At 40.4% G+C, this 26,346-nt stretch overlaps 1 protein-coding gene across 1 annotated transcript; it reads left to right on the forward strand.

Annotated features, from left to right (window-relative positions):
• The first annotated feature begins 215 nt into the window (after positions 1 to 215).
• LOC143141845 (T-box brain protein 1-like) lies at positions 216 to 24,879 on the forward strand. The gene is made up of 9 exons (XM_076302550.1): positions 216 to 901; positions 1,071 to 1,225; positions 1,410 to 1,528; positions 1,807 to 1,965; positions 2,084 to 2,145; positions 4,649 to 5,408; positions 11,452 to 11,583; positions 20,657 to 20,686; positions 24,418 to 24,879. Exons 1-9 carry the CDS (start codon positions 216 to 218, stop codon positions 24,877 to 24,879), a joined length of 2,565 nt encoding a protein of 854 aa, XP_076158665.1.
• The last annotated feature ends 1,467 nt before the right edge of the window (positions 24,880 to 26,346 follow it).

The following is a 26,346-nucleotide window of genomic DNA, read 5'->3' on the forward strand; positions in this document are numbered from 1 at the left end:
ACAGTATTTAATAATAGCCTACCATCGAATGTTGATGGAAGTTGAATTAATCAAAATAATCCAATTACGTGGGCTTTCGGCAAAACGACAAAAAAGGAAAACTGCAGCAATTGCGAATCTGAAGTGGCCAATAAGCCTCATGTGTGTAGCATGAAGGCGTCCCTTCTGCGCTCTAGAGTTGCTGCACATCAGAAGCCGCTAGATGTCAAGGAGGAATGCTGCTAAAGGTGTGTGTCTCGCCCTCGGTCATGCTCTCCGACGGACTAATGAAAATTGGCAGTGGTTACCTGAGTTATAACGATTCTGAATTTGTCAATGGGGACCATTACCATCCCATAATGTCATCTATTGACAGCTTTGAGAGAAACTCGCCTCTCAAGAGTTCCTCTAGTGAGCTGACGGATCATTCGCTTGTCGTCTCTTTATCTGATGTGAAGGACTCGCAGGGGGATGAGAAGGGAAGCAAGCGGCCCACAGCGAAAGACGAGATCCCTGAAGATAGCCACTCTATAGATGGATCGAACGCCGAGAACTACTTCTCATCTCTGCTCTGCCACGCGCAGTCCCTCACATCTTCTCCAGGTGCCATGTTTCCATACCCGGGCCATCATGGGCCAACTCACCCAGCGTTCTCTATTAGTCCGAACCCCTACATGTCGCATCACCCTGTCATCACAAGTGGACCTTACGGACTGCTGAGTCCTCGACAAGGATACCCAACCGCTGGTTACTCTTATGCGCAACAGTACGGACATGGTGACCAAGATGGTCAGTTATACCAATTTTCGGTGGCCCCAGATGGTCTGCTTTCAGGCAAGGCTCAAGTCTATTTGTGCAACAGGGCGCTGTGGCTGAAATTCCACAGACATCAAACAGAGATGATTATTACTAAACAAGGCCGGTATGTATCTTGTACACTAAATATTCTAAAGTCATTAACAACATAGTTGAAAATGTAGCACACAAAACAACCAAACCAAAGGTTATTATTCCCGTTTTTAGTCAGATAATAGTTTATAGTTAGTTTGGTTAGGCTATAACACTGAAAATAACGTTACATTTGTTCTTAGGCGGATGTTCCCATTTTTAAGTTTTAATATCACTGGCCTTGATCCGACGGCGAAATACAATGTGTTCGTGGATGTCATCCTTGCGGATCCAAATCACTGGCGTTTTCAGGGAGGGAAATGGGTCCCATGTGGCAAAACGGACACAAACGTGACAGGTAAATTCAGGAAAGGTATGTCTAACATAAGACTGGACGCCATGCTGAAAATAGGCCACACTAGCATGATTCCATATTTCTACCTTGAATTTTTGACAATTATCCAGTGGTGGCAACACACACACACACAAAGAGAATGATTTTATGTGACTTTAAAATGTAATTGTTTTCTTAATCTGACCAGCAAATAGGGTGCACATGCACTCGGATTCACCAAACACAGGAGTGCACTGGATGCGTCAGGAGATTTCTTTCGGGAAACTGAAGTTAACAAACAACAAAGGCAGCTCCAGCCCTGGACAGGTATCAACACATTTTCATATCTTAGTGTTTGAAAATCATTTGGGGTTTATTTTTTACCTTACATATAGTATTAAGCTGATCGCAGGCTGTTATTCATTTTCATTACACACTGTTAAATGCCTTAATTTGGTTTCTCTTCACCTCATCTTTGGTTCCAGGCTGCTATATGTAAATCTCTATCACACCAAGTGTATTTTTTGGCCATTGCAGGCGCGAAGCCTTTCGGTTTGAATAAAGGCGAATTTCACACCTCTATTTAATGTCTTTTTTGAGTCCAGATGGTGGTTATACAGTCTTTACACAAGTATCAGCCCAGGCTACACGTGGTCGAGCTGAACGAGGATGGCACGGAAGACACAAACCAGCAAAACAGAGTGCAAACCTTTACCTTTCCCGAAACACAGTTCACCGCGGTCACAGCCTACCAGAACACAGACGTAAGAATATCCTGACCTTGGTATCGTTTTGTTGGCTAGTTCTAGATACATTCAGGATATGCACATAAATTCAGAAGGCTAATCATGTAGTTGACAGATTGAATTTTCCGCCTTTCAGATCACTCAACTGAAAATTGACCACAATCCATTTGCAAAGGGATTTCGTGACAACTACGATACGTAAGTGAAGCCTATATTTTTATACGTAGGCCTATTGTGCTAATTAACCCACTGTGTCCCATTGCTACAATATTCATCAAATAATTAAAGAAAATAAATGTCTTGATTTTCGGTTGGTGTTGGAAGTTCCACTAGGCAATTTCATATTTAGCCTAATATTCATATTTGGTGGGCCCACAACATTATTTTTTTAAAACAATACATAACAATTTATGTAAAAATACTTAGGCCTAACAGATGTTTACTTTATTGCTCAATTACCAATGATATAGACATTATTTATGGTTCATATTTGCCATTTGTGAGAACATTTATGATCATATGACCATTTTCGTTTTTTGTGAGAAAATTAGGAAATTCAATTATAAAAAAGGTTATAAAAAGATTTTTGATCATTATTGATGCTTATTTCTTAGAACTTCATCAGAACAGGTGAAAGTGTTTAAAATGTAACAATTTGTAACTTTGTGTGGGAATAGCAGGTGCAGAAAGACAATATTCCCGCACACAGAAACACTCAGACACGCACACATATACACAGAGACGCACAGACAAACAGACACACACAGATACACACACACAGCAGGCCCAGTTATAGTCCAGGCAAAGTAGCGTTTTACGACAGACTAATTGTAAAAGAATTTTTTGCAGCTTAGATCATTTCTATGAGGTGTCCAGAACAACATACTAAAAGTCCTAAGAAATCCTAGTTGAGGAAATATGTTAAATTCTCATCAATCCAAGATGTGTGCCAAGAAGACCAGGCAACAATAGGCCTACACCATCAATGGGGCTATTTTTTTCCTTTACTCCTATCAAAATTAAACTTTACACAATGAAAGTAGCCATGAAAAGTATTTTCTTTTGTATTACAAGTTTTTTTGAAAATTAATTTTAATATGCAAATGAGCTATACACTAATCGAATATGCCCAAAATACACCCAAATAGGCTTAATTTTTCCTTTACTCTTACCACATAAACTGATTTAACTATATAAACCATATATTTTCTGGAAGGTTAGACCCTCAGGATGTGATCTAACATAGGTTTTGACCTTTCTCACCCTCCCCTTTACTTTGCTGCCCATTCATAATAGATAGGGTATGAGTAAATTGGGTATATGGCTCATACCTTTGGGTCTGTGCCATTTAGGAAAAACTGTTTCAACCATATAAACCAGATATTTTCTGAAAGCTTATACCCTCAGGATGTGATCTAACATGACATGAAACATGTCCCATCCTCCTCATTAGTATGCTGCCCATGCATAACACATGGGGTATTGGTAAATTAAGTGTGTTCTGATACATTTTGGGCTGTACCATGAAGAGAAAACTAATTAAACCACCTAAACCATATATTGTCTGAAAGCATATACCCTCAAGATGTGAACTAACATGGATTTTGACATTTGTCACCCTCCTCATGACATGACAGCCCAAAAAGGTATTAGCCATATACACTATTTACCAATACCCAATGTATTGGACAGCATACTAATGAGAAGGGTGGGGCATGTCTCATTGTACCCATTGTAAAAAAAAAATGTTCCATATATATTTTCACTGCGAGGATTGATTGTGATAGGAGTAAAGGAAAAAATAAGCCCATTAGGGTGTATTTTGGGCATATGCGATTAGTATGTTGCTCATTTGCATATTCAAATTCATTTTCAAACAAACTTCTAATACAAAATGTTTTACTTTTCATGTAGACTTTCATTGTGTAAAGTTTTATTGTGGTAGGAGTAAAGGAAAAAAATAAGCCTATGGGGGCCTATATTTGATTAGTGTACAGCTCATTTGCATATTCAAATTCATTTTCAAAGAAACTTGTAATACAAAAAAATTGACTTTTCATGGATACTTTCATTGTGTAAAGGTTTTTTTTGATAGACGTAAAGGGAGAAAATAGTCCCATAGGGGTGTATCGTTGTGTGGCCTTATACTGGCACACATCTTGGATTGATGAGAATTAAACATATTTCCTCAACTAGGATTTCTTAGGACTTTTAGTATGTTGTTCTGGACACCTCATAGAAATGATCTATGCTGAAAAAAATTCTTTTACAATTAGTTCTATTTTTGGCTCCAAAATGGGTTACTTTGCCTGGACTATTAAGAGGACACAGTTAAGGTACATAGCACCTGTTATTACACTCGGGTCCATTAACCCGAACACCATGTAATAGTTATGTGTAGATGGTCGTAAAGGCTATCGTGCAGTCGATGAAAATAAGTTATTTTATGTTATTCACAGAAAATGAGTTAAGGCCAATGAGTTTGAGTTAGAATAAATAATAAATAGTATAATTTCTCTTTTAGCAAACACTGAAAACGGGTCCCACAGACCCGAACAAAAAACAGACTTTTGTGACATGATAGCTCAATTTCGTTTCTTTGTTGTATACTTTATTAAGCGTATGCCTATTATTGAAATCCTCATTCAATCGTAGACGTTTGGGTCCAGTTTACCACATTTTATGTATATATTTCTACCAGAATATACTCCGGCCTGGACATTGACCGGCTAACCCCGTCTCCAGGTGATCCTTCACGACCGCAGATGATACCCGGGACTCGGTATGCTATGGCCAGCCCTTTCTTCCCAGATCAGTTCAGTCCCTACGGCAAGGCTTCCTTTAACCCTAGGAATGGATCTGCCCCTGGTCTTGACATTGACCGAACGTCTTCTCTAAATAACTTGGTGCCGCAGCAACAGGTCGATGAGAATACCACAACGTGTGCGCAGCGATGGTTCGTTGGGCCGGCGGGTAATCGACTTGACTTTCCCACATCTGGATACGACACGGCTGCACGAACAGACTTTGCAGGTGCGGCATCATTTTTGTCCTACACGGCGGGAGTGAAGGCGTTGTCACTGGCCAATGCCAGTTCCAGTCATGCATTTGGCTATTACACCGATCCTAATGGTTGGTCTTCGCGTAGTCCACAGCCCAACACTGCGAAATCCTCATCTGCTCTATCATGCTGGACACATACCTCCGCCGATAACCGAATTGAAAAGTCAAGTTATTTGGAGAATAACGAGATTGCCGACGTGGAGAGGTCGTCCTTGCAGGTGCGCGAGAATTCCAAACCCAAGGACAGGTCGGAATCTAACTGGATAGAAACTCCAACCTCGGACTCCGGTGACTACAGCAAACGAAGGAGAGTATCTATGCGGGCATCTTTGGAGACAGAGGGTCTGTCCTCTTCAGAAACTGATTCTACCGCCACCACCCAGGAATGCAAAAAGGATGTAAATTACACATGCTTTTAATCACAGACTTAAAATGACGAGATACCTCAGTGCCATCAGGCAATGTAAACATTTGTTAACAAGGCCAAACGTATTTTATGTTTTGCTTTCACGATGAGATTCAGAAAGACAAAATAGTCAACATAAATGGATACGGGATAGCCTTGTCTATTATAATGAACAGAGCAAATCAAGGCATTTCGATCAAAGATTCACATGATGGTGATGGGCATGATAGCCCGCGGAAGTTTATGTCGAAATACGACTAGGCCTACTAGTAGGGCTACTAGTTTATTATCAATAGTAGGCTACAATAATGGCAAATTATTTGTTTAATAGCTTAGGCCTAACTGGTTTCAATATGTTATGTGGGTTTGTTATTTGCTTTCAGCAGGCTATATCAAGAAAGCTAGTGGATGTCCTCACTACCTAAAGTTAGGCTATTCATACAGAAGGTGGTTGTGTTCTTGTGGTGGAATTGCAGGCTGTCCATTTCTATTAAATTGTTTTACGCCTATGAAATTAAAACGCCCAGAAACTGACTTGCACTTGCATTTACGGGGCAGAAGTGGCCTATTGGTTAGCACTTCGGACCTTCGAACCCCGACCAGTAGGCACGGCTGAAGTGCCCCTGAGCAAGGCACCTACCCCTCACTGCTCCCCGAGCGCCGCTGTTGATTCAGGCAGCCCACTGCGCCGGGATGAGTGTGTGCTTCACCTCACTGTGTGTACACTGTGTGCTGTGTGTGTTTCACTAATTCACGGATTGGGATAAATGCAGAGACCACATTTCCCTCACGGGATCAAAAGAGTAGGCTATATATACTTATACTTATATACTTACTTAAGGCAGCAGGTAGCCTTCGTTTACGGCACTTTCATTTCCAAATTCACAGCTTAGCGAAAAGTCATTAGGGTCATTCCATGTGAAATCACCCAATTTCAGCGCAATTTGGCAGGTGACCCTCTCCAAAAAAATCTGAAAAAAATCACAGGTGTTTGTAGACCAAATCCATGCATAGATCTTAAATAGTATATGTGTATAACTAATCGTTGCAAAACTACAGCCCTTTGAAACTTCAAGTCATTTTAAGCATTGTGGTATTATTGGCTCTTTTGGTATTTCACACACTTTAGTGAAACTATGTGAATAGAAGGACAATTTTCCTGTTGAATTAAAAAATCCAATCGGATCAGACGTATCTTGTATACTTTCCCCTCTGCAAAGCTCTGAAAATGGCTATAAATTCATAATGTGAAAAGACATCATCACCTTTGAGGGCTTCTCATTCAAAAAGTATGTGACACAAATTCATCAGATTTTTTTCCTACACATATATGTATTATAAGGTCCTGTCCATGCATTAACTTTGGTTGTTATCATTTTCATATTTTCAGAGCATTTTTTTAAAATTGGGCTTGATTTTCAAAAAGCCTGTTTTCATCTTCTCATTTCACCACGTGGACAGTTAACAGAATTTTTTTTATTTTACCATATATCATTCTGTATGTGAGGATCATCTGCCCAAAATTTGGGCTTGTTGCTGAGTTTCTTCATTGAGATAAGAATTTTTTTAAATATTTTCTATAAATCCACTGAATTTGTACTGGATCTGCAGTACCACTTTGCACCACATGTGGTGCTCTTTTAATACAATGGAAGTCAATGGAAGAGTAAGAGAGTCACTTGTTTGCTGCACATATCCAATCTAAACACACAGTTTATGGTTCATAGTTGAATTGGTCCAAATAATTACTGCAACATGAACAACATACTACTCATACATAAATCTTATTTAGAGAAAATAAACTGATCAAGTAAATTATACACACATAAGACTGACTGGTCATCATACATGCAGCAAGAGGATTTAGCATAATTACCATCTTTGTAATGAGTTTTCTACACCAGCTTCAACCTATCAGTGCCTATGTGAGTACTTTAATAATTACTAGCCAGCTGGTTAGGCAAAGTCTATATCCATCGTCATATGCATGCAGTCCTCTGTGATACACAGACAAAGAGCATCAATATGGAGATCAGTGCTTTGTCTCCATGTGATCTGGGAAAGGAGTTGGAACATATTCAAGAAACAATGGGTTTCTAAAATTCAGTTCATCAAGGTATTTCACTTGATGAAGATGACCATGTGTGTTTCCATCACAAGTATTCATAACAAGGTTTGAGGACTCGTGGATCCAAGAGGCATTTGTAAAAAGATGATCTTTAGTATTGATTTTTCTGCATCTGACAATGCACTGAATTTTAGAAACCCCTTTTTACTTGAACCATATGAACCATAAACTGTGAGTTTAGATTGGATATGTGCAGCAAACAAGTGACTCTCTTACTCTTCCATTGACTTCCATTGTATTAAAAGAGCACCACATATGGTGCAAAGTGGTACTGCAGATAAAGTACAAATTCAGTGGATTTATAGACAATATTTGTAAAAAATCTTATCTCAATGAAGAAACTCAGCAACAAGCCCAAATTTTGGGCGGATGATCCTCACATACAGAATGATATATGGTAAAATTAAAAAAAATCCTGTTAACTGTCCACGTGGTGAAATGAGAAGATGAAAACAGGCTTTTTGAAAATCAAGCCCAATTTAATAAAAATGCTCTGACAATATGATAATGTTAACAACCAAAGTTAATGCATGGACATGACCTTATAATCCATACATGAGTGGGAAAAAAATCTGATGAATTTGTGTCACATACTTTTTGAATGAGAAGCTCTCAAAGGTGGTGATATTTTTTCACATAATGAATTTATAGCCATTTTCAGAGCTTTGCAGAGGGGGGATTACACAAGATACACCTGATTTGATTGGATTGTTTAATTCAACAGGGAAATGTACTTCCATTCACATAGTTTCACTAATGTGTGTGAAATACCAAAAGAGCCAATAATGTTGGAAGTTGAACAAAAAGGATTGTTCACCACGATGCCTAAAATGACTTGAAACTTCAAAGGGCTGTAGTTTTGGAACCATTAGTGATACAGATATACTATTTAAGATTTATGCATAGGTTTGGTCTACAAACACCTGTGGTTTTTTTCAGATTTTTTGGGAGAGGGTGACCTGCCAGCCACTGGGTGATTTGACACGGAATGACCCATTAACCTAATCCATACTGGCCATACCGAGTCGGGGAATCCTCCAGATATGCTAATTGAATAGACGTTGAGAGGGACGAGTTATCTTACCAACCAAGATCCTTGCTTCCATCTTCTGGGAAAAGCATACTGTTGATGAAATTACTCTGCAGCCTAAACGGCTATCCCGCTCATTTTTAAATGAATGATCTATCACCAAACTTGTTCAATTGTGTAAACGTAGGTGTACAGGATACGATCGTTGTGATATTTTGGAAAGGTGTCCTGTCAAGAAAACCATTTGACTGAGAAAGCAAAGAAAAGGCAACAGGGGGTTGAGTGTTAATCATGTTAAACTTGAATAGTAAGGCCTACTGTACAACCAGTCCTGACAACAACTCACAAGAGATCGCTATACCATGTTTCATTGGCAATTCCTGGCTGACTGAGTTAATTCAGTTTTCAAACACTATTGGTCTTGCCTAAATATATAGGCTAGACCTGCAGTAATACCCAGAGAGATAGACTGAATTAAGACTGGACAATTCAAATGATGAGAAACAGCAAGAATTTGCTTGAATTTCACAGTATTGTGCAACTTATAGGCTATTGTTGGTTAGTGCGGTTATTTTTAAAATATTGACAATATAGTCATTTGTAACATGGGACATGTATTTCTAAAGATAATGACAGGAATCTGGTCAAACAAGACTGATTTCCTCATCCGCATTGCATTTAACCATCACAAGATGGAGCCAAAGTAGCCTATATGCGAACTATCATCAAGATGGCACTGTTAAGCGAAACGATAGCTATAAGATCTGACTTACAATAGTTATTGTGATATGTGTGAGTGCATTATTTCCGGTCAATTTTACGATCAAGAAAACATCCAAAACCAACTATCTCTCTCTGGAGTCTTAAAATGTTTAGCGCCATTTACACTTTGAACAAATATTCTGGGGATGTGCAGGCATAGTCATATCAGTCTACAATAAATCAGTCTGTGATCTCTTTTCCACATGATATTCATGCATTTGTCATTGCAGAGGATCACATCTTACCTATAGAAAGAAAAACATTTCGCGGGATCTTACTATGATATATGTGATATGAGCGCGAGGCTAACTGTAGTTTGTCGTCCAATCTCAGTGCGTCCTTTGTGCGATTTAATATATTGCATTCACATCCACACCACAAGTTAATGCAAGGCGTCAAGCGCCCCTGGTCATCTGTGCTAGTAACCCGTTGTCAGTGTCAGCCCATGTAATGCGAATGTCCAAGACTTGCCAGAGGCTGAGAGAATCATGAGAGATTGCACGCTTTCGACTAGGTAAAGAAATCCAAACACTTGTTCACCCAATGCACTATCAGGCAAGGAATGCTCTTGTGCGTGGGTAGTAGGATACACTACACGGCTGGCTGTCTGATGATGCATACAGATCTGTACCGTAAAAAAACCCTCTCCGTGGTTTGATGTGTAGCGTAACCTATAACCAATGTGTGCTCACGTGCAGCACAGTCGCGTCATGAGATACAGATTGCATGCGAGTAGTAGCCTACGAAAGCGTGAGTGAAGGAAAGGGCGCTCTCCAACCGGAAAAAAATAACGGGGGCAAGCTTGAGGTGTAAGCTGTATTGTAAACGACATGCGATAGCACTGAGTAGGTTCATGTGAAGTACTAGGCTATAGATAACGTCCAATAACGCCTCCGGGAACTCGCAAGGAACAACGTCGACATAGACTACTGAAGACGCGAAAGGATGGATGTAAAGGATCAAGGAGCTCAGATGGAGCCGCTTCTGCCGCCGGTAAGATCATGCTCGTCGCATTTGACCATCGGCTAAACGTTCCTTTATTCATTTATCTAAAGGAAAATTGAATCCTTACCGTGTTCATTTTCACATCAATGACTACGAGCGTCCGCGCGAGAAAACAGCACATGGCTTATAATTAATGTTATTGCCCAATGTCAAGAACAAAGAAAGCCAGCTTACATTATTCATTTGGCTCCAATGAACCATATCTCGCGAAAAATATGGCATCTAGTGTTCGTCAGTGATATGTAGTCTTTTACGACTGAGCACTGCCCACATTACCAACACATTTAGTGTAGTAACAAGGCGTTGTGGTAATAACAGGAGGAAACATTCCGAGCTGTGTTTAACAGGAATACGTTGTATTTTACGTATAAAACCCACCTTAAGGGTTTGATAGCTTATGACATTCAGTGGTCAATCACCAGTTGCCTCGTTCCAATCTTCAGCAGGCAACCCCCCCCAAATCTGATCTGGTTATACTGCATCCGTCCAGCTATGTCTCATTCCCGGTGTAATACTCTGTTGTCACGACAGGCTGTACAGTATCCTATTTTTAAAAAGAGGGCTTTTCAGACACAGTGGGATTATAAACAAGTAGTACCTAAATGCGCCTCTCTTTAAAAAATGTGCAAGCCAGTCATCTTTGCATCAACATGTTTGGGAATTCCCTTTGATCGGAGTGGGTTGCACCTATGTTAGTCCTGCCTTCATTTCTTAAAATCCAACTTCCTCTCTCCTTTGAGTGCTTGCTGGGGAAACAGGTGGTCTACTCTCCTCTCCAGTTATTCATCATGAGGTTTCATCCCTGAAAGCTTTTACAGTAAAAATGCTTACTCACAAGAACTTTCATCACTCAATTACAACCAGTGCCACATAGTTACCACATTGAGACAGGTCAGAGATTTTCTTTTTTTGGAAACAGTATGAGAGAAAAATATAAACAGACTTTATTAAGCATCCGTTAAGTGTGCCATTCGTTGATAAGGACCTCCAGAGAGAGAGCAGCCATTTTGTCCCAGGGTTGGCTCGCCTGCACCACTACAGTTTGGAAAGGTGAAGTGGAAATTAATATTGTGCCCCCCCTCCATCTTTGTTCACACCCTCGTGTAACAGAGTGTGATCTCTGAAAAGGTGATTGGGTATCTTTATGAGGAGCAGTGTTACTCTCTGAATGACATCGACCTTGCCACCTTGTCACAGACAGTCTTATTTTGTGTCAGCATCATTTCAGCATCATTACGATGGGTACAGGTGTATACTGTAATAAGTCACCTTTAAAGGTGCTTTGTAAAACACTCCTAGAAGCACAAACTATGCAAAAGGAAGACTGTTTTGAGTCATTTGTTGCTCTTTTTCCCTTTTACCACTCTCTCTCTCAATCTCTCTCACGCTCTCACACACACACACTTTTCTCTGTCTCTGTCTCAATTTGTCTTTGTCAGCCTCAGTCTGTCTTCATGCATTATCTATGTCAGTGTTTCTCAAACTTTTTTAGACCACTTAACCAATAAAAAAAAAAAATCACGGACCACCTAGCTAAAACAAAAAACAGTACACCTAGTTCAACAGTATATTACACAATAGGTCTACTCACTGAACCACCTTGCTTATTGTGTCAGAGGATTCATATGATTTAAACTGGCGTAGCTTACATAGGCAGTGTTGCAGGATTTATATACAAGTTGGTTCAATATTGCAACTATTGCAATTACCACGTTTGCTCGCGGACCACTTGAGATAGCTTGTGGACCACCAGTGGTCCCCGGGCCACAGTTTGAGAAACACTGATCTAGGTGAATAACTTTATTTTCAGCAAGTTGGTATGACTGTAACCTTAGACATTATGCACATGTGCCCATGACAGTAAAGTATGCTGGATTTTTAGCCTGAAAACAGACTCAAAATCAGTGCTGACACACACACAGAGACACAGACACACATGCATATGTAGTTCTGTTGTGTTGTTACATAACACCCACTGAAACAACAGCAGCAAGTTCAGCAACCTGTTAACAATTCAGTAACTCAGTAATTTTGGGGGCTGAATTTCCTTCAGTAAAAGACTACGGACAGAGTATTTCACATATCATACAGATACAGCACTTGTACAGCATCAGTTGTAATACACCATCAACAACCCTCAATCTGTCTATCAATCAACTTTTCTATCTGTCTAATCATTATCCACAGGTAGTGATTTATCATCTCCAGTGCACAGACCGCTGTCATTGTCATGTCAGCTTTAATCCATTATCATTGTTAGGCCATGTCACATCATACATGCAGGTGTCTGAATTGATTCTGCTATGGTTATTGTATTTAGCAAATGTTTCGGCTAAACTTGACAATAACTTGACTAGTCTACTTTACTACGGACATTCAAACAGAACCGGCAGAACTGATGTTTGTCACACATCTATCTATAAAGCAAGAAGCGTCTGTGTGTCCGGATGTCTGTGGCACGCATATCTCGCTGACCGTTTGTCAGACTGATTTCAAACTTGGCAGGTGTCTTGCTATGGGCATGAGTGAGCGCAGTGCCAGATTTGACGTTGTTTGAATAAGAAATGCAAAAGATATTGTAAAATATATCGATAAAAGAAACACATTGGCTTTCGCCGCTAGCCACTCCCCCTCCCACACACCACTGTACTGTAAGCTACCAGTGAGGATAGAAGCAGGGCTTTGGCAGAACTGGATCAGTGTAGGTTACACGGGTAAAAATTAAACATGTCACAATAAAGTGAACTCTGCGGATTTTGCAACAACACGCCAACACACACAGGTATGCAGTGGCTCTTCAAAATGACGTAAAAAATTATGTGCAAAAAAACGGACACTCCGAATAGCCCAGGCTACTTTGGACTGTCTTTAGACTTTGAATAAGCAAACAATTCCAACTGCAAGGTTTTAAATTGAAATGGGCGATAATGGTCCCGAATTTAAGAACGTCTCAGAATGCCACACATGCAAAGCATAACCAGCGGCAAGCAACGAGTGGCAGACAGAGTGTGATGTCGCTTATATGAATAGCCCAGGCTACTTTGGGCTGTCTTTAGACTTTGAATAAGCAAACGACAATTCCAACTGCAAGGTCCTAAATTCAGGGCCGTTTCAAGGAATTTAGGGGCCCCAAGCAAAATGGACATGGAGGCCCCCCCCCACCGCACGCAAAGCCTACAGGAACCACCGCATAGCCATACAGTTTAAGTTCACCCACAGTTTATATAAATACAAAATTTTGACAGTGCAAATACTGCAGTTGCATATATATATTGTGCATTAGTTTTGAACATTTTGAACATTTGAACATTTGCAAAAACACCACCGTACCATGAAATCCAATATAAATGTAAAAAAGTGCACAATAACTAAATCCAACATACTTAAACACACACACACACACTCACATTATTCAGTTCTCACGAAGTGAGAAAATAAAACACTGCCATCTTATGCAGAAAAAGGATGCATTGTTCAAACTATAAAGAGTGCAGGTTGTATAGCAATTTAAAAATCCAACATAAATACAAGTACACACACAGTCACACACACACACACACACACATATAAGAGTAACCTTTCAGGCCATCTTCATCAGTGGAGGTATCCTTAGAAAGAGCCTGAGGGCTGAGAAATTTAAGCAGAAAGAAGAGGGAGAAAGAAAAGATATGTTAGCATTTCCATATTTTTATGTTTAGAAGGGATGCAGCTGCTTTCACAACTACCAATGCTTACTGTAAAAACATCCCAAGCTAATGTTATACATTGACCTAGGCCTACATGTAGCTTAACATAGCATTTAAGCATTCTGCTGTTTGAGAATTAGACAGACACACCTGGTGCTTTAAAAACAGTAAACAGCTGGCGTGCATGAATACTACTAGACATGAAAGTTCCAGTCTGCTTTGATGCACGGAATTTATCGTGTGGTTTTCCCATAGACTGTATATGTTCTATATATACAGTCTATGGGTTTTCCTAACCCCCATTTGGTAAGATTATCACGGTCAAATAGTTAGTATAGCAGAGAAGCTATGCCACTTTCATCAAAACCTATTACAAAGCTATAGCAATGTTATGTCATTAAATACGATAAACAGTGATTCTGGAACAGATCTGCGTCTTCCTTATCCCGTTAATAAACATATTACATTATGTAACCATATTCCATCCGTTCGGAAAAAAAGTTGCGCTAACTAGTTTGTTACAAGCAGCATGGGCCGTCAGGCAGGTAGTTAACATAAAACATTTTTGCTAGGCTAGCCTTCCTGCTGCGACATTACACCATTTGTACAAGACAAGTAGAGCTATTTTATCCAGTGTAATTTATCACTTACCACTATCTTGTTTTTTCTTGTCATCCTCTTCCTTTCTCTTCTTGCTTCCGGACGCATAACTCCGCTTCATTATGACTCCCGAGGTTTTATTAGGGGTTTGCACGGCGTGTCATCAGATCTGGACGTCGCCATATTGGAGATACTCGCCTCATTAGAAAGCATTAGGCACTTAAGTAAATCCCTAAGATCGTCAAGGAAAATGGTTAATTATTGCCGTGTTTTAGGTTGTACCAATAGGTCAGACTGAGAAAAACATCTGGTGTAGGTATCGACTTCCACAAGTTATTAAAAAAACCAGGGAGAAAGGAGAATAATGACAGAAGTTATCAGAGGAAGGGGGGCGCTTGTGGTTGAACTTGGTATCGGAACTCCCCCTATTACCGTCGGTCCCGTATTTTCGCCGTCTTGCATGTATGTGTCACTTAATATCCATTTCTATACAAACCAAGACGGCGGACTCCTAAAGAAACGCAACCACCCACACCATAAGTGTATCTAAATTAGCTATGTACCAAAAATGACATTTTACCGTGACTCGAAGAGCTGTAAACAGTGTTGTAAGGCTGCGTGTACACAACCGCTTGGAGCTCCAGTGGAATTTTAATTTTATGACTAGAATTCTCGGTCTAACTGTTCATGTGCCGTTGAAACGGCGTAAATAGGCGACCCATCAGGCCAGCACTATAACTCCGAGCGTGGTAAACAAAATCGGATATTTCAGGCAGTAAATGCTCCCGTTAAGAACCAAAACAGATTTTGGTCAAATCTACACACCTATGGCTACTGAAAAATGTAAGGTTCATTTAGCAAATGTTATTTTGAAGTGTTAAAAAACATCATTGTTTTAGAATTTCTGAACAAAAGTGGTGATAATTGGGGGTGTTACGATACTTCGTCTCCCTCACCCAACTCATATGGATCTGCGCTGCCAATAAACCGTAATTTCTCGAAATATCGCGCCTTTTCTTGTGGTCCAAGTCCTGCCCTATATGCCTTTGCATCTTAGACGCATTTTGATGAGCTTTTCTGTTGTTTAGACACGGCTACAATCACGTAAGATATCCAAAGTGCATAATACTCCATTGTACTTCATTCACTGAGTATCGCCAATATGGCCACGCGTGCTGGGTTGCCATGGTTACCGGCCAGAACGTGACGTCCGTGCAAACCCCTAATATTTTCGCGGCAGCAGCAGAGACCACAAAACTGGCTGGCTGGCTGCTGTCAGCGACTACTGAGAGGGTCCCCCTTGAGGGGGATCCCGGTATTGCCGGTAACAGTGTCGTTGCACTTTACTGCATTGACTATTAAAGGGGCGCTCACAGTTTGTTGTTGCATTTTATTCTTAACCAGTCGTTGTCTTGGGGCCCCTGGCCAGCTCGGGGCCCCAAGCAATTGCTTGGTTTGCTTGCCTTCTAGCGACGGGCCTGCCTAAATTGGAATGAGCGATAATGGTCCCGAAAAGAACGTCTCAGAATGCCACACATGCAAAGCATAACCAGCGACAAGCAACGAGTGGCAGACAGAGTGTGATGTCACTTATAGGCCACCAGAGACTGTTTTTGAGTAACACCATTTCATATGATGCATCATTCCACAAAATGGTTTGTTTTCTCTAGCATCAAGTTATTCAATAGGCTAAGCATATAGCCTTGACTCAAAAAAGCTTTTAGGATTATGTCATTTTGATTTGTAAAAAATGTCACATGTCACAGCCATGCTTAAATTCTTCTCACTTCACATTTATTATATTATTATATTATCTGTAGGCCTATTCATTATTGAATGCTTACCTGGAATTATGTTTTTCCCTATCCTATTTTTAAAGCAGGCCTACCTGCAGGCATGTAATTGGGCTACAGGAATAGCATGTTTGAACGGGCACTGCACTAGTTCTTTATTATTCCTGCTTAACAAATTGCATTTTATCTGGCAGTCGGATGCTCTCTGGTGGAGAATCCATCGTTGTGTCACTAACCGACTCGTACTCCCTGGCTTTCGACCATGCTGCCCGTTGATGTAAACATGGAATCAGTTCTGGAGTTGGGCGTGCCCAACAACAGTTCAGGCAACAGGCCCCAGTAATCTACTAATCTCGCACATGGAAATACACTGACATTTCGCTCTGACACAATGCCTGCAAATATAAAAATAGAAGAATCAGAAGAATGTGTACATTTATGTACAGCAAAGGTAGGCCTACATACGTAGACTGCTTCTGAAACTCAAGGAAGGATCCTTCAAGGCTGCTCTTTCAAGGAAGTTACATCATCAAATCTCACTAAAGTACCATTCCAGTAGACCTCTGAAGTTTGCCTACAAAAAAGAACCAAAGCTGCCATCTTTGCCCATAATATAAGGAGATCCGGGTGTTAATTGAAGCTAACTACCTATGCCAAGTTGCATTACAAGTTAGCTCTGGGGTAGCAAAAATCTAAGTTTCCCGTCTTAACGTACCAAAGATCACAGGACCCATTCGAAGGCAGAGGACAAAAGTATGTTGAGCAAAACGTCTGCATTTCAGACTTCAGACGTCCCCACGAGAGTTTAACAAGTGCGATAATTCAAAATCCCCATGTTATTTTCCCATAAGAAAAAATCACAAGATACAGGATCTCAGAAATGGCAGGTTTATTGTAGGCGAACTTCAGAGGTCTAGGCGAACTTCAGAGGTCTATGTCAAGCATCTATCAAATTCTACCAAGTACAAAACCCTTGATTTGACAGAATTTTCAAAGATGCCTGTGTGAATCCTCAGCGTGCTTGGAACACCCATAAGCCATATTTATGCAGGATTTAAAAACTGTGCTATATAAGGCAGTTCACTTATGTATTTAAAATTAAACATTGACTTTCATTTCATTTCACATTTATTGTCACTGTGTAAAGTGAAGTATGAGCTCAGGTAATTTTGAGAACTTTGAACTCTTTGAGCTTTGACACCGCAATCGTTTGAAGGGATTTAGCAGGGGAATTTAAACCTGTTTCCTTGAGAATGATTGTGAGCCAATAAATAATTTCTCTACAAGGTTTTGCTTTGCTTTGCTTTTTAGCAAACAAGTAAAACATGTATAATTTAATGTATTGAGGTGGAAGAATGATGCATTCTTTGTTTTTCAAAAAGAAGCAGACAGGAGCAGGGATGTAGTGGTAAAATAAGAGGTGGGTAAACTATGAATTCTGTGAGGTGGACTGTGCCATGCGGTATCGGATTTAAAAAAAAAAATCCGAACATGTTTGATTATGGTGTAGGTTATTGTCCAATATTTATAACATATCAGTGGTATTTAATGGTTCCTAGAGTGTACATATTGTGAATGTGGATAATACAGTAATACAAAGTTGCAATTGGTGAATAAACTCTTTTGAGAGGTGGATAAACTCTATTTCTGAAATTTCAGAGGTGGATAACCTGTGTTTACTTGTGTTTAGCCTCCACTACATCCCTGGACAGGAGGCATGGTTTTCAATAACGCACACCTGCCACTTCCTGCACACTCGCTAGTCATTTCCCTGTGTGTGTTTTCTGAATGCTAGGAAGAAGCTTTACCTCGTCCCTGAAGGATCTGACTCGGCAGGACTTTCTAGCAAGGAAGGATTCTAGAGGATCTTCTAGAGTTTCCTGACTGCCGATGCAGTTTATTATCAAATTGTAATTGTTTGGCGATGTAGGAAGTAACGTTAGGAATCCTTGAACAATGTGAGTAGTTGGGCTGTACCAATGATTTCAAAGTCAGCACAAAGTCTATGCCGTTACGATGCTAGTGTTGGAAAGGTTTCCCAATCATGAGAGGTCAGACTCTCTTCACAAAGTGAGATTAAGTAATTAAGGAAACCAGGCTACCTTCAGACATGAGTGGATCTGCTCCTGAACCCTCCTAAAGTTCTGGGGGGGTATTCCAAGTACGTGGTTTAGTGACAAACTTGGGTAAGTTAACTCAGAGAAAGTGGTAAACCTCCTACAACAAGAGTCCTATGGCATTGTTTTGTTAGGTGAATGAAGCCATACATCTCTTCTATTAGAAGGTTTACCACTTACTCTGAGTTATATGGTTAAGGTTTGTCACTAAGTTAAGGTTTGTCACTAAACCATGTACTTGGACGACTCCCTACCCCCACCCCAGTAGACTGCTTCAAGCATTCAAGTTATGCAACATTTTCTGCTGTGATTAAACACATTTGTTTTGGAAATCATTTATACTTTGAAGGTGTGGTTAATTGACAAGAGTTTTGCTTGTTTTCAAATCTGGGTAGTTTCAATGTCTACAGCAAAAACAACAAATCTTCCCTTTTAGTGTTGTCTTCAGAGTTGAAGACGCAGAGTGGTTGCTTGCATGCTCACCAGCTGAGCACGGAGATAATATTGACTGCCTTGCCAATTGAGTATTGGCTTGATTGGTTGGATATTCCAGGATTAACCTGTTCATTTTTTACCCATTCACAATCTAGACTAATCTAATCCATTCAGTAACTTGATATTGAAATGGCTGAAAAACTCAGTGGAGAACTGCAGTGTTAGGATACTCATACATGTTGGAGGGGATGTTTGCATTTCTTGCAACGCCACGAGCCCTGACTGCACCTTTAACCGTGGTTTTAACATTACTTTATTATGAATCAGAATCAGATTGTGATTTAATAACATGGAAGAAGGAAGAAAAGATATGCATTCACATGTCCTGTCTCAGTTTATTAACCTCTTAGCTAAAGAAATTTAGCAAAATCAATGATAAACTTTGGTTAATCGTTGAAAAATGTTGCTGCAAATAAAATAGAATCGGTCATAGCTATTATGAATTGTGTTTGCAAGGCGCACCCCTCAAAAACACTCACAATATGTGCTATATAAGCTGCCCATAGAATATGCTACTGAAGCTCATAAACACACTCACACATGCCTAGAAAGAGATGTTCAGATTGCAGTACAGTCACCAAAACATGATGGGTTCCCATTGAATTAATCAGTTAATTTATTGACCTCACCCATGCCCCTGTGCATTTACAGTTTCTCCAGTCTTATCAACGCACTCTGTGCAAATGAAATCCAACAACATTAAATATGCATGAGTTATAAACAGGTCCCATTGATGTGTAGTCAAGGCTGCTCTCTTCCCCCTGTGCAGCTAAGGCCCTATGTGCTGTGTGGTGTGACATTGGCTGTGATGGTGGTGGTGGAGAGTCACTAGGAAAACAGTGATGAGCTGAGCCTCCTCCTGCTACTGTCGCTTGTCTCAGCACCATCATTCTGTCACTTCGGCCTTGGCCACTTAGACACCATCGTAACTCAGCCACTGTGCAGCAATAATGTTGTGTGTGTCCCGCTTAGCTGTAACTCTCTCTTTCTCTCTCTCTCTCTCTCTGTGTGTGTAGAGAGATAGACTGTGCTCAGAATGCTGATTGAGTTTGTGTCTGGTGTGTGTGTGTGTGTGTATGTGTGAGTGTGTATATAAAAGAGTGAGAGAGAGAAAGGAATTCGAGGAGTTTAATGGTATCCATGTGCTCATGTGTGTTCATAGAATTAGAACATTTGAAGAGCATTTGAACATTTGATTTTTTAAAAACTCTTGTTTGCTAATGGAAATTAATGAATTTAAAGTGATAGAATTAGTGTTAGCATTTGTCTGTGTGTGTAGATACAAGCTGGTGTAATGGTCTGTGGTGTCTTTTATGAGAGTTTTTTTGTGTGTTTATTTTGGGGACAGGGACGGTATGACTCATCCTGCAGTTATGAAAGCCAGGCTCATTACAAAATGCTGAGTAGTATGTTAAAGGATTTATATGCTGTAAATGTCAACATTATATTTAATAGGCATGGTCCCTGTAAACAGAAGTCTATATGCTTATGGAACAATGGCATATGCCTGTTGAGGGTGAAGAGAACAGTACCATGGACAGCTCCCTCATCCATGTATGGAGGTGTGATGGAACTACAGGATTGTGAGTGACATTTGATTGTGCCAATGTTGTGCTCTTTACAGGTTCACAGTCCAGGAAGTGAGAGTGAAGCGGTGAGTTCCTTGCCACACTCTCTCAGCTTTGGCATGCTGGCACAAACATGCTGTGTGTGACAGACACGTGCGCTGCTAAAAGGCTTTCGCCTGCTTTCCGCTTGTGTGCGTTGCATGCTGTATTCACATGCTTTTATTTGTTTATCTCACCAGTCCATGCTATCTGATGTGTGCCCCATTAAATTCTGTCCAGCGTATGTGGAGCCATCAGCCATAGAGTGAAATGCATTCAGCACAGAGGGATTGCTTTGTCTTTGTGTGTGGGTGGGTGGGTGTGTTTGTGCACACCACTGAGTTGACCTTGAGAAGGGTGTCTGTATACATGTATATGTGTGCTTGGAGCTGTGCATGTGGAGAACAGGCTCCCCCTTATGGCGCAGTGCTTTTTTCATGAGCTTGTGTGTGTGTGTGTGTGTGTGTGTGTGTGTGTGTGTGTGTGGGGGGGGGGGGAGAGAGAGTCTGTGCTGTGGAGCCGAGGATATAGATGAGTTTAGGAGTATAACCTTTTAGATTAGGATACTGTAGATTAGATTCAACTATATTGTCATTGTGCAGCAGTATCTTCATTTCTACAGTTCTGTGTGTGTGTGTGTGTGTGTGTGTGTGTGTGTGTGTGTGTGTGCGTGTGTGTACGCTGGTCAGTGTGACATTGGATTGGTTCCAGACAAGACAGACAGTGTCTCTGTGGGGCTGCTGGGCCCCTCAGGGCCACCATGTTCAGGGATCTGTGGGAATCCTTCTGAACTGCAGTACCCAGAGAGGAAACACACACACACACATTTGCACGCTTATTCACAGAGCCCCTCTCTACAGTACAACTCACTGTTATGGTTACATTCCAGATGGATGCTGTTTAGGGATATGTAAGCGCAGTGGTTGATGTGAGCAGTATATTGTATAACTACTAACTATTTACATGAATGGGCCTTCCCAACGTTCTATTTATCACCTTGAGAGAAGAAATACTCTTTTCTGATTGGCTGGTGGGGTGGCTATTAACTCTGAATAACGGGACACCTATGAAGTAGATCTGGTAAAAAAAAGTTTAATCACTAGGGGTGTAAAGATTAACCGATACGTATCCGTATCCATTTTTAACGTGTAAGATACGGCTACATCGATATCGGAATAAAACTGAAATGAACCGGTCGTTATATCGATTTACTTGTTACGAATCGGTTCACGATTTCTGCTCGCTCAGACTCTCATTTACGTTCCAAGCAGCGTGTTCATCCCACGTCCGGTTTTGAAACTATACGTGGCACGGAATTGTGGGCGTTTTTGGCTACATTCATTGCCCAAAGTTGTCAAATGACATTACTCATACATCTACTGCAACTTAAGCACGTGACAACTCGCACTCGGTCGTTTGTTTTACAGTTTTTACTCTTTTGTTTTTCAAAATCCAGCGTGAAATTAAACACTAAACAGCAACGATAGTCTGTAGAGTATAGCCTTACGTTTCATGAAGGGATTTCCTTAATGTTAAATAATAATTTGGCCCTTGCTAAAACGATGCACAAATTATTAGCCAATTATTTTGTTCATATTCACTCAGACTGGTGGCATTATAGGTTTCTGCATAAGGTCTACCGTTGGAACAAAATAAACCCAGAGAGTTCATTGATATGTAGGCCTATTTTATTCTTGTAGGCTATGAGTGTCTTAAGCACTGTTTTATTTTATTTAGGTATTGTCTTACCTCAACAAGGCTACAGCTCCATGAAAACAATCAGATATAACAAGGGTTGCAAAATTCCGGGAATTTTCAAAGTTGGAAACTTTCCATGGGAATTAACGGGAATATATGGGAATTAACAGGAATAAACGGGAATTAATGGGAATAAACTGGGAATTTTTAATATGGCAAGTTAGTCTATAACAGGGAACTTAAATGTAGTGGACAAAACCCCATCTTGAGCATAATATTAGTTAAAACAACCTGATTTAATGCAATTTCAGTCGAATTTCTACCCTGCACATCAGTCAATCACATGCACACAACAATCAGCATAGGCTAGACATAAAGGAAACCTATGGTGCGTTCATGTGCATGGGAAAAAAAGGTTCCAACCAACCAAAGTGGTGTATCTTGGGCAGTTCAGTGTTGCTAGTTTAGCACGCTAGTAAACAATAGGCAGAGAATGGGATTCCCGCTAGCAAATACGAACATTGAAATCATATTGCTTATTACGAAACAAAATGTTAATGTTTATATATGAAACAGTTTGAATGAATTACCCCAAATTCCCAGTTAATTCCCGTAAATTCCAATTAATTCCCATAATTTCCTTTAATTCCATTAAAGTTTCCAATTTGGAATATTTCCAAAATTCCCCATCTTAACTTCCCATGGTAAGTTTCCGGAAAGTTTCCGGGAATTTACCGGAAATTTTCCACCCCTTTGCAACCCTAGATATAACTCTAAAAAATCTATAAAAAGTCTATAAAAAAAATTTTGTATTTGGCTGCTGTGTTTGACTGAAATGTAAACTATTCTTTTTTCATTTCAATACAGTATATGAAACAAACCTCAGTTTAGATAATCATATTCACACATTTTTTTGCCTAATTGACAACCATGACCATGATAACTGATAATATAAAATTAATGTGCACCTTGAGCAAATGATAAAAAATCTTTCAGAATGCTTTCCATTCTTGAACTGCATCGAATCGCATCGCATCGAATCGTACTGAATCGTTTTTTTATGAACATGTATCTTTTCTTGTATCGAATCGTGCCCATGTATCTATGCGAATCGTATCGTCTTTTACATGAGAGATTCACACCCCTATTAATCACCCGTCCATATCAATGCTTATGAATGGTAACTATAACAACCATAGTAGGACAATGGTTGAGCCTGGAAGCAGGCTTCGCATGGAATCAACTGTAAACAAGCTAACTGTCCATGCTATTGTGGGTACCTGATCTGCACGGGTTACCAGATCTGCATGATTACGTCACAAAATAAATAAAATACATTCTGATTGGTCTATTAGCCGTTGCACTTCCAGAATTTCATTGGTCAGAATGTTGTTTGCTGTTCGATAATTCGCCTGAGTTTATTGTTTTCTGTTGAAGGACCCAACGTACAGGAAGGAACGCAAGTGTCTTTGAAATATTGAACTAGCCGGCAAGCCGCCCATCATCTATTGTGACGTAATCATGCAGATCTGGTAACCCGTGCAGATCAGGTACCCTGAAATATTGAACTAGCCGGCAAGCCGCCCAATCACCAAAACACCGATAGGCCTACCTACCGTTTTTGTTTTTGTAATATAAACAAATAAAACATTAGTTGCAGTTTTAAATTGCAAACTTCTAGCCTGTCAATCCTTGAAATACAGAACTCCCAGCTAGCCACCAAACATCGATGTACTGTCTTACTTATAGGAACGTATTTCCAACCTCTTAGTGTAGTAGACTACTGCTGCAGTTACTTATATGGCATGTTCCATAGCATGACCCAATTACTGTAGTTGGAACGCTAAGCACACCAATAGTCAGGACGCACACCCTGTTTAATCCAATCACGTATATCTTTCGTCGAGTAAGGGAAATGCAAAGAACATAAATCAGTGTTATTAACCGTTATCTTCTTACTATTTTCACCATGTTTGAGGAGTTGCCCACAATTTGGATACTTGGTACTTCTTGGATCTACTGGCTTGAGCATCATGCCAGGGCTGAACTCTTGGTCCCTAACCTCTCTCTCCCGTGTAAGGTGGAGTGGCTTGGTCGTAGGGGGATGAAGTGGGACCAAGTGCTACCCTTGCTGGAGGCAGAGAAGGGGCGACGGGATGTGCCACAGATTCTGCTCATCCATGCCGGAGGAAATGACTTGGGGTACACCAAGGGTACAGAGCTCATCAAAAAGATCAGAAATTATCTTACGTTGGTGATGTCTCTATTCCCAGGGACCCATGTCGTTTTCTCCGACATCTGCGAGCACAGAGTCTGGATGAGGGGAACCTGTGACGCCCCTGGCCGTCTCAACCGTAGGTCCAGGAGGAACGTCAATAAGGTGGTGGCGTCGTTCCTCAGGGACATCGGCATGGGGAATGTGAGGCATTACAACCTCCATTCCGACATGCCGGTGTTTCGAAGGGACGGTGTCCACCTCAACCGATATGGGAACACCGTTTTCATGATGAACATTGTTCACCACATCAAATCACTGTTGTGAACCCAAAGGCCCTTTTAAGGGCCACTAAATTACGGAATAAACAGCCTTGTGGCTGTGTGTGTGTGTGTGAGAGAGAGGGAGAGAGAGAGGGAGCGTTAGCTAGGTAGCATTAGCTAAATAGCTAGTGTAGCGTTAGCTAAATAACTAGCAAATATGAGCTAGTCTACGTTGATTTCACTTCTGTCAAACAGCAATGCAATAGTGTTAGCTAAATAACCCGCAAATATGAGCTAGTTCACGATTGATTTCCCTACTGTCAAACAGTAACGCAATAGCGTTATAGTTAAGAAACAAAATAGGTCAAAGTATAACCTAAAGTCTGCCTATTTTCCCGCGATTACAGCAGCCGTTAATCAGACAGAGTTCCTTGCAGCCATGTGTGACGTCTAGGGGTGTAACGGTACACAGAAGTCACGGTTCGGTTCATACCTCGGTTCGGACATCACGGTTCGGTACGAGTTCGGTACAATGGAGGGAAAAGCAAAACAAAAATGCAGAAAGCATTTTTTTTATTGTGCATGTCTCAGGCTGTACCACCTAGTGTCATACAGTCTCTTCCCTGAGCTATCTGCAACAGCCTGAAGTGTGTAAGATATAGGCTAAACAGTACAATAAGTACCCAGACTCCATCTGTAACTTGTAAACAAAATAAGACAATCAGCTATAAAACTGAAAATAGGCCTACAGCATCTCTTATTTATGAAAGTGCAAATTACATAGAAAAATGATTTTTAAAAATCCACTTAAGCAAGACCTTTAACATCTGTGTTTAGTTGTATATGGAAGGGTCTACAATTTGCCTCAATATTTTTCATTGTGTGTAAAGTAATAATCTAGCCTACTAACTGTGAAAATATCACACTATTTTGCCTTTTTTTTTAAAAACAAAATTGCTCCTTTCATTTCATAAACAGACTACAACTAGAAGTCACGTGACTTTGCCCTTTGACGTTAACTCACCGTACTAGCATGGTTTGTTTATTAGCCTGGTTAGAGTTGTCACTTTATTTTACTGTCTATGCACTTAACACTACCAGCTCCTCATGTGAGAAGTTACAAGTTACCCCAACATAAAGGTAATTACCATGCGATTTACATAGCTTTCTGTCATTACGAAATCATTTAATTTAAGCCATAGGTTTTGGCCCTATTTGTATGTGTATCCAAAGGCTGCTGAAGCGCAGGGTAAGTTTTTTTCCCCTCGTTTCAGTGATTGGTAGCCTACATCATCTGGGTGATGGCTTCGAATATGTGTAGCATTTATTCCACTCACATACCCAATAACTGCTGAACAACGCTGACACACAGTTTCATCTTATCCACCACTCTTTCGCCTGTACTAACGTTACTGTAACTGAAGTTCTCAAACTTGCGATCTTAAATAGACCAGCGGATCCTCTAACTCTTGTGGGTCTAACCTTAGTGCTGCTAATGACTGACGGACTCGACTGACGACCTGACAAAAAA

The sequence above is a fragment of the Alosa pseudoharengus genome, unplaced genomic scaffold (genome assembly GCF_046254945.1).
Source record: "Alosa pseudoharengus isolate Yale_2024_CS ecotype anadromous, Long Island Sound unplaced genomic scaffold, YU_APseudo_1.1 YU_APseudo_1.1_scf_24, whole genome shotgun sequence".
NCBI classification, from domain to species: domain Eukaryota; kingdom Metazoa; phylum Chordata; class Actinopteri; order Clupeiformes; family Clupeidae; genus Alosa; species Alosa pseudoharengus.